Source organism: Equus caballus, chromosome X (genome assembly GCF_041296265.1).
Source record: "Equus caballus isolate H_3958 breed thoroughbred chromosome X, TB-T2T, whole genome shotgun sequence".
In the NCBI taxonomy this organism is placed as follows: domain Eukaryota; kingdom Metazoa; phylum Chordata; class Mammalia; order Perissodactyla; family Equidae; genus Equus; species Equus caballus.
The window spans coordinates 104,604,650-104,613,477 of record NC_091715.1 but is presented as its reverse complement, the minus strand read 5'-3'; the positions used below and the strand labels follow the sequence as shown (position 1 = coordinate 104,613,477).

Sequence of the window (8,828 nt, the reverse complement as noted above, 5' to 3'; positions counted from 1 at the left end):
GTGAAACTATGAAGCTTTGAACTGTGGAATTTCTAATTCAAAATGCTGAGGAGTTTTTGTGGAAACGGATTGTGATGGTGTTCATCCCAAGAGACAGATGGCCATAATTTTAGGTCTGATAGAATTTATTGGTATGGTTACACTTCCTAGAGATTCTGTATTCAATGTGCTAGCTCCAGCAGCTTTACACAAGACTGAAATTATTGTTATAATTATAAATTTTAAAAAACATCTTACACATTAACAGTCAATCAATCCATTTAATCTTAGGGAGAACGCATTTCCAGAAAGCAGAACTGAACAGCAGTTGGGAATGGAGGGGAGGTGATATATAGGAACTGTGAAGACTTTCATTGGGGGAGGAAAAGCATGATGGAGGGGAAGAGGATTAACAGTTGCTGGATCTCTGCTATATGACAGGCACTATGTAAGAACTTCCAGACACCATCTCTAAATTTCACTTGATACTCCCAATAACCACATGATGTGAGGGTTGTTATCATTCCTCTTTAGACGTGAGGAAGCTGAGGTTCAAGGATATTAAGTAACTGGCCCAAAATTACATAGTTTCTACATAGCAAAGACATGACAAGTGCGCATGACAGGACTCCAGAGTGCAGAACAGGGGAATCTGCGGGGGCAGGGCTGCTCTTCTCATATGTCGGTGACAGACTCTGCAGTTGCTAGCTGCTAGCAAAGCTCAGCTGAGTCAGATGCAGCAGAAAACAAGCTGTGCCATTGTCTGATTATGCCAGCAGAGGGCACAGGTTCGGAAGTTTTCTTTCTAGATAGTCTGCCTGTTTCTTCTGCAGGAATTGCCTATAACTGAGAAAGCAGACTGTGTTATATACCAGGAGTGGGCATGGACTGACTTCAGTGTCAGGAGATCTGAGCTTCCCATTGCCTTGCTGCGAGACACATGCACCCATGACTATCCCATATGTGAGATGTGCCCTGTCCCTTTCAGTCTGAGCAGTGTGTGTCAGGTAGTTAGAAAGATCCCTTGGGTTCAGGACTGATATTTAGCATTCATTTCTGAAACCCCAGTGTCAAGTGTGGTACTTTCCACATAGTAGGGGCTCTGTCTATGTTTGGTTAAGAAGAAACAATGTCACAGCACAAACACCCTATATCCAGTCACTGCCTTGTCAAACTCCCCCAGGGGCTTTCTAATGCCCTCAAGGTAATGTCTACACTATTTAACTTGGCTTCCAAGTCCCACCAGAGACTGTGGTCTAGGCTATCTCAAGCTAGCCGCTATTCACCCAATCCCCAACCCTCACTCAACCTTCACACATCCTTAATGTAGTTCTGAAGCAGTAAGTGTCTGGAATTAGATGATTCACATCTTGCCCTGCACATGATAAATACCCAATAAGCAGAAGTTGCTGTTATTACTACTACTAGTAGTACTATTATTACTACTACTAGACCTAGAAACTGGTAGAGGCAAGGTTGAACTCAGGTCTCCTGTCTGAACCCAGTGCTCTTTGCTCCCACTGCCTCTTTGCAGCACACAGTTCAGTACATGGTTCATACTGGACAGTGAAATCTTTGATTCCACTCTCCTTGGCTCCTTCTGCATCCTCTTTTGAAGTTCTGTGGCACAGGGATTTTAGTGACCAGAAGACAGGACTGGTTTCCCTCTGAGCAGACATAGATGTATGCAGTGTCAGAAATCTAGAGCTGGAAGCTACTTTTGTCATCATCTCCTGCAAGTCAATGAACAAATAATTTCTACAACATCCATTAGAGAGGTTCACCCAACCTCTGCCTATATGCTCTGTTCTCTCAAAAGGCTGCCAATCTCAGCACTATTTGGCCCTGATGGGGGAAACAGTCTTTATCCTGCAGCCTCTTGGCACTTTTGCCCATGGTCCTCATCCTGCCAGCTGAAAAGATACATTTCCTAGCACGAACCTGTACTCCTCCAAGTCTGACAGTCTTCTTTCTTTTTTGTTATAGATGAACTATCTGGCAGCCGAAGCAACCATTCAAAGTTCCATCCTTATCATTTTTCACCTTGTTCCTTTTGGCCTTGTTTTTGTGCATCAGCTTTGAAAATATCATCCCAGGGTTAATGCTGGGGTTAATGAGTAACTAAGAGTGCTCCACTTTTGCAATACAGGGCACGTTATAAAGATGGAAAGATTTTGCTTTCTGAGAGATGCTAGTGGCTTCTTGGGCATATGCTGTAAGTACTTTTTTTTTCTCTTTGGGAACTTTGAACGTCTCTATCAGCAATTCAGAATCCCAAATAACCATGAGCTCCAAACTCCTAGCACCAGAGGCCAAGGTCTAAGTGTGGTCATCTGATAATTGACCTCCTACCAGTCTCGGTGACTTTTACTGAACGAGGACTCTGGTGACAATGTGGAGATTGGATAGAGGGATAGAAGCAGGGGGGTTGGGGTGGGAGAGATTGAAGGCAGTGTGACCTGCTAGGAGCTGTGAAGAAGTTCAGGTCATGAACTGAGGCAGTGGCAGTAGAAAGGAGAAGTTTTGAGAGGTTTTTAAAAGATAGTACTCATAGAACATCATGATTCATTAGATGTTGGGAATGAGAATAAAAGAAGCCCCTAGGATGAATCCTTGGTTTTTGGTATGGAAGTCTCAGTAGATAGCGATGTGGAATGAAGATGAAAGAGCAGGCTTGAGGGCTAAGGAGATGTGTTTACCTTGAAAACTTTGATATTTCCAATTTGAAACTGAGGTATATGTGGGACATTCTGGTGGATGTATCCAGTAGGCAACTGGACAAATGGCTGGGAATGCAGGAAAGCAATCTCAGAGTATATAGTTTTGTGTGGTGGCATTTGAGTTCCTGGGAGTGAATGAGATCACTCAGGAAGAGAATGGAGGACTGAATAAGGAGTCCTGCCTGATTCCATGGATCACTTCCTTCTGATCACTTACACCCATGGTTGTTGGATTCCACAGCTGACTCTCTTACTCCACTGACTTGTAATCTTGCAGGCACAGAGCGTCTTACCTCATATTTTCTGGCTTCTGCTCTAATAATTAAAAAATAACATTACTGAGTGTGAGAATAATAGTTTTAAGATGTCTTGCAACTTAGAAATTACTCTTTTAGATGATACTTAGAGTGAGAGAGATCTGAAATGCAAAAAGTTATACTTTCATCTTCCTGTTGTTTGGAAACACTCCTGTGGCTTCTGTGCATTGTGTTAATGCATCAATTTCAGCTCATGATCTTGTACATGGCTCTATAAACCACCACCCTTCCAATATAATTAAAAATATCTTTTGAAAATTATTCTCTTTTTTATTTTATCCAAAAAACCACTACAGGTATTCTCTCATATCATCTCTTATAGCTTTTATCTTAAGAAAAGTGCCAAATTAAAAAAAAATCCAAAACACTAATATACAAAAAATAATGTAAGCAGCGAGAGTACTAGTTTTATTTAAACTCCTCCCTCTCCAAAAGGCTGCCTCTAGTTCAAATAAAAAGTTATTCAATTTCCGAGAGTTTAATTTGTTCATAGTTTTCATATGTTGATATTACATCTGAATGATAATCCATGTGATTACTTCTGTGGCCTCAGCGAGCCAACTCTCCTACTCCCTGCCCCTATTAGATGTCATCAGTTTTTTATGGGAGAGAGGCCTCCACACAGCCCCTAGTGAGCACACCATGAAATATCTTCTATTGTTTTACTAATCATGATGGGTGATTATTATGTGCTTCTGGCTTTGAGTTTTCCTGCAGCTGAGATTCCCCAATGGTTCTCTCACTTCATCTCTTATAGATTACCTTCCTTCCAAAATGCCACTGTTCCTCTATCTGGTTCTACTGGTACTTGGACTTCATTGTGCACCATCTAACAGCTCTGAAGGCAGAGAAACCACCTGCCATTCTCCCCAACAAAATGCCACTCTCTATAAGATGTCATCCATCAATGCTGACTTTGCATTCAACCTATACCGGAGGTTCACTGTGAAGACCCCAGATCGGAACATCTTCTTTTCCCCTGTGAGCATTTCTGCAGCTTTGGCCATGCTCTCCCTTGGGGCCTGCTCCAACACCCAAACACAAATCCTGGAGAGCTTGGGGTTCAACCTCACAGACACCCCAATAGCAGAGATCCAGCAGGGTTTCCAGCACCTGATATGTTCACTGAACTTTCCAAAGAAGGAGCTAGAATTACAGATGGGAAATGCCCTCTTCATTGAAAAGCAGCTGAAACCACTGGCAAAATTCTTGGATGATGTCAAGAGCCTTTATGAGACTGAAGTCTTTTCTACTGACTTCTCCAATATTTCTACAGCCCAGCAGGAGATCAATAGTCATGTGGTGAAGCAAACCAAAGGGAAAGTTGTGGGCCTCATCCAAGACCTCAAACCAAACACCATCATGGTTCTGGTGAACTATATTCACTTTAAAGGTAAAGCTCTAATAGGCCTGTTTCTAGTTCCATGTTCTGATAATTTGGTGAGGCACTGGGGGGTGCTGATTGTCTCTTCTGACTGGCATCAGTAGGTGTCCCTCATACGACCTGCTCCACTGGACATAGCTGTATGTAGTTTTGGATCTTCCCAGAGGCACACATAGCTCTGTAGATGAACGCAGGAAATTTCTAGGGAGAGGGCACTTTCAGAGAGGTGAGTGACAATGGTATGAACGTCCTGCTAACATCTAGCTAGAGAATCATAGTTTCCAAAAGATTTGGTGATGTGGGACAAGCTTGCATTTGGCAGGTAAACAGATTTGGGTTTAAATCCTACTGTGACCCTGACTTGCTGTACAGTCTTGGGCATGTCACATAAATACTTCTATCATGTACTATCTACCCACTATGTACCAAGCACCATGCTGCTGTGTGTGATCTACACACATTGTATCATCTAATCCTTACAAGTGCCCAGGTACAAACAGTTAATAAGTTTCAGAGCTGGTATTCCTGCCCAGGTTTGTCTGATTCTAAAGCTGGTGCTTGTAACAACAAGAATCATATGACTCTTTTCTGAAGGTGCTGTGCCCAAATGATTTCTCCTGGTTCTACAGCACATGTCAGCCATGTTTGGTGGAGGAGTGAACAATTCTTGGCCACAAACCACATACTTGTAGACGGATAAAACGGCAGAACAGATCCATTGTCTCATTTCACCCTGTATGTTGGATGTGCTTATACCTTTTTACGGAAGAGGAAACTGTGGCTCTGATGGGTTTAGTGTAAGTATAGTGGTTTTGAACACAGATGGAACATCTATTGAACACAGAGTCCAACAGCCCTGGGTGTGACTCCTGGCTCTGCCATCAGCTAGCTGGGAGACCATGTAAAGTTACTTTCTCTCCCTGATCCTCAGCTACTCACTTGTAAAAATGGTTGACAGTAGGTACCTACCTCTGTCATGGCCTTAATTACTAAATGAGATAACTGTTGGAAAAGCTCTCATTGGCACTAATACTGGTTTAAAACAAACAAGTCTCTTTTCTCTGTATTTTAAGCCCAGTGGGCAAATCCTTTTGATCCAGCCAAGACAGAAGAGGGTTCCAGTTTCTCAGTGGACAAGACCACAACGGTGCAAGTGCCCATGATGCACCAGATGGAACAATACTATTACCTGGTGGATACGGAGCTGAACTGCACAGTGCTGCAAATGGACTACAGCAAGAATTCTCTTGCACTCTTTGTCCTTCCAAAGGAGGGCCAGATGGAGTGGGTGGAAGGGGCCATGTCATCTAAAACATTGAAGAAGTGGAACCGGTTACTGCAGAAGGGGTAAACATCTTAGATGATGTGAGAAGTAGAAGGTGGGCATAACGGTACAGGTGAGACTGAGTTCAGAGAAACTCAGAGGCAGGAGAATCACCCTAAACTACCTAACAGCTGTGTGATGACCGCTAAAGAATGCTGAGAACATACTCTGTGCCAGCCGCTATACCAGACACTTTATTTACTTCGTTTCTGCTAAACACATCAACAAACCTGCAAAAGAGATAGTATCATAGGCATTTTTCAAATGAGGAAGTCAGGCCTAGAAAGATAAAACGAACTGTCCAAAGTCAGCCAGTTATTAAATTGATGGCTTCCCAGAGGACAACTAGAGCTTGAGGGATGGATTAGATTTTAATGTTAAGAGTTGGATGAGCAGCCATACTGGGCTGGGAGTGCTAGATGGAAAACCTTGAGATTCCCCAGGTACTACCTGTTGGCATTAATGCCACTGGGTCCTCAACCTTGGCCAACACCCAGAGATGTTATTTTTTGATTATAAGTGAGTCACACCTCCCTACTTCCAGTGCTGCAGTCCAACATTGGCTAAACCAGAGATCATTCCTTCTGGGATAACTTCTGAAGTTTTGGTGCCCTGCCATGTGTTGACCTGAATAGCAATGGTTGTCAATACCTAGGGGAGGAGCAGAGTCCAATATAATACTGTAGTGACAGAGAGAGGGAGGGAATCATGAGCTTGGTGTACTGATAGCCATGTGTTCCTTGCCTCTTACCCAACAGGTGGATTGACTTGTTTGTTCCAAAGTTTTCCATTTCTGCCACATATGACCTTGGAGCCTTCCTTCTGAAGATGGGCATCCAGGATGCTTTTGCTGACAATGCTGATTTTTCTAGACTCACAAAGGACAACGGTCTTAAACTTTCCATTGTAAGTTGGTAGATTAGAGTTCTTGAATATATGAGCTAGAAGGGCCATTGAGAGTCAGTTAATTCAACTCTCGCATTTTATCAATGAGCACTGTGAAGCTTAGAGAGGCAGAATGACTCATTCTAGGCCAGATTCACTCTGGAGTCATTCTCATTACCCTCAAACAAGATACTGTAACAGTTATTCCATCCCTTACCCTTATGTCCTAAAATGATTCTGGTAGAAGAACTTAATGATCAGAATTGATGCTAATGAGATACAGTTATGGAGGGTGTGGTGAGGGCAGGAGAAAGCTTGAGAAGTGACTTCTAGAGGCAGAAAGCCATGGAGAAAGAGGTGGCTCCCTTACAGCTAGTTCTAAAATCAACAGAGATTCATTTACTACACTTAGCCAAGTAGTCTTCATATTCAAGCACCATCAACACAGCTCAGTAAAAGGGTAACCTTGTCTTTCCTTTTCCCTTCCTGCTTCCAAATCATCACAAAGACTTTTCCTGTTTTTTTCAGAGGATCAGCAATGTTTCTTCTCCCCCAACAGGCTGCCCACAAGGTTGTGCTGCACATTGGTGAAACGGGAACTGAAGCTGTAGCTGTCCCTGAAGTCAGATTCCTGGATCAGCCTGAGATAACTTTCTTTCATCCTATCATCCAATTTGATAGATCTTTTCTGTTGTTGATTTTAGAGAAAAGCACCAGGAGCATTCTCTTTCTAGGGAAAGTTGTGGACCCAACAGAAGTGTAGTTGGGAAAGAGGCCGTTGCCTAATTGCATGTGCTTATTGCAATGGGAAATAAATAAATAGTATAGCTTGATGTAATCGATGTGGGCTTGGACGTGCTTTCCTTTGTGCAGGGGTGGAGATTGGACCCTAGACAAACTGCATTGGGTGTGAAAGGGGCCACTCCTGTGACCAAACATTCACATGGTCAATGAGTGACTTGTTGCCCAAAGCACAGGAAGGCCCCAGGTCAGTGCATTCCTCTTTGTCAGAACACCCTCCCCGCATGCCCAGTTAGTTAGCTCGAAAGAATTTGACTGGGCAGGGAAATACCCCCTCTTGTGCCCTCTGGAGAATAGTTGAAATGCAGGTCAGGTCCTCATATCCCATTATTCTAATAATAAGATCAACGAATATAAAACAATGCAAATGCAGTGGATTATATGAGAACTTCTCAACCTCCTTTCTCTCATCCCATCAAAATGGTTCTCTGTGTTCTTGCCAGAACTACCACTGGTTGGTTGTAAAAAAGGTGCTTCCACTACAGGGCCGAGTCACAGACTGAGAGCTCCTGCTGGGGATGTGGCTTTTGTGACCTAACAAGCAAGGGACAAAAGAGCAAGAGAGACAGAGATGAATTTCCCTGTACAAGCCCACCTCCACCCCCCCCAAAGTTTCCTTATTGCTAATTTATAAGCTAGGAGTAGAAAAGGAAAGTCATTCATATCATATCTCATAGTCCTTCCTTTTCTGTATCCTAATCAGACTACTTTCCAAATGTTGCACCCTTGTCTCATCTGCTCAAGTACAGACCTCCTGGTTCGTCATTTTGTCTCTACTCTCATTGAAGTTTGATACCTCCTTATCCCCAGATCCTTCAACAACCTCCCTTTGACTATGCATACCAACCCACCTCCACCCAATGAACTAGATTTCATCTCAGGCAATTCAAAGCCCCAGTGTTAGAATTCAGTACACATAAATAGCATAGTGAGTGTTAATAATGTAGTGTCTGAAATTCTAGTGCTTCCTAAGGTGAAACTCTTCAGTGACAGGGAAATAGTAAAAAAATGCATAAATGCTTTTGCAGATATTGTTCTTCCAGATTGAAATAAATATATATGCTTAGAAAATAGGTAGCCCACAAACATTCTAGTACTTTCTTATTAGACCCATTTGAGATTTGCTTACTCCTGTTATAGTTTACGTTGATTTTATGGATAAGAAATTGGAAGCCCAGAGAGGGAAAATGACTCATGGTACAGAAAGTTCATTGCTAACATGGAGTTTGGTTTCACTGAAGTTACATTACAAGCCTGGCTCTGCTCCTTATACTGTTTTGTGATCTTGGACAAAGTACTTAAACCTTGGGCCTTATTGTCCTCATCTGTAAAATGCGAGCATGAATGATATCTATGTCATCAGGATTTTGTGAACATTCCATACTGCAAAATATGTAATGTGCTCATCACAGAGCCAG

The 8,828-nt window shown here is 42.6% G+C and overlaps 1 protein-coding gene across 1 annotated transcript; it reads left to right on the top strand.

The window, feature by feature from the left end:
- The first annotated feature begins 2,125 nt into the window (after positions 1–2,125).
- SERPINA7 (serpin family A member 7) lies at positions 2,126–7,447 on the top strand. The gene is made up of 5 exons (XM_023633762.2): positions 2,126–2,194; positions 3,774–4,409; positions 5,474–5,747; positions 6,483–6,630; positions 7,169–7,447. The coding sequence occupies exons 1-5, from the start codon at positions 2,143–2,145 to the stop codon at positions 7,370–7,372; spliced, it is 1,314 nt and encodes a 437-aa protein (XP_023489530.2). The 5' UTR covers positions 2,126–2,142; the 3' UTR covers positions 7,373–7,447.
- The last annotated feature ends 1,381 nt before the right edge of the window (positions 7,448–8,828 follow it).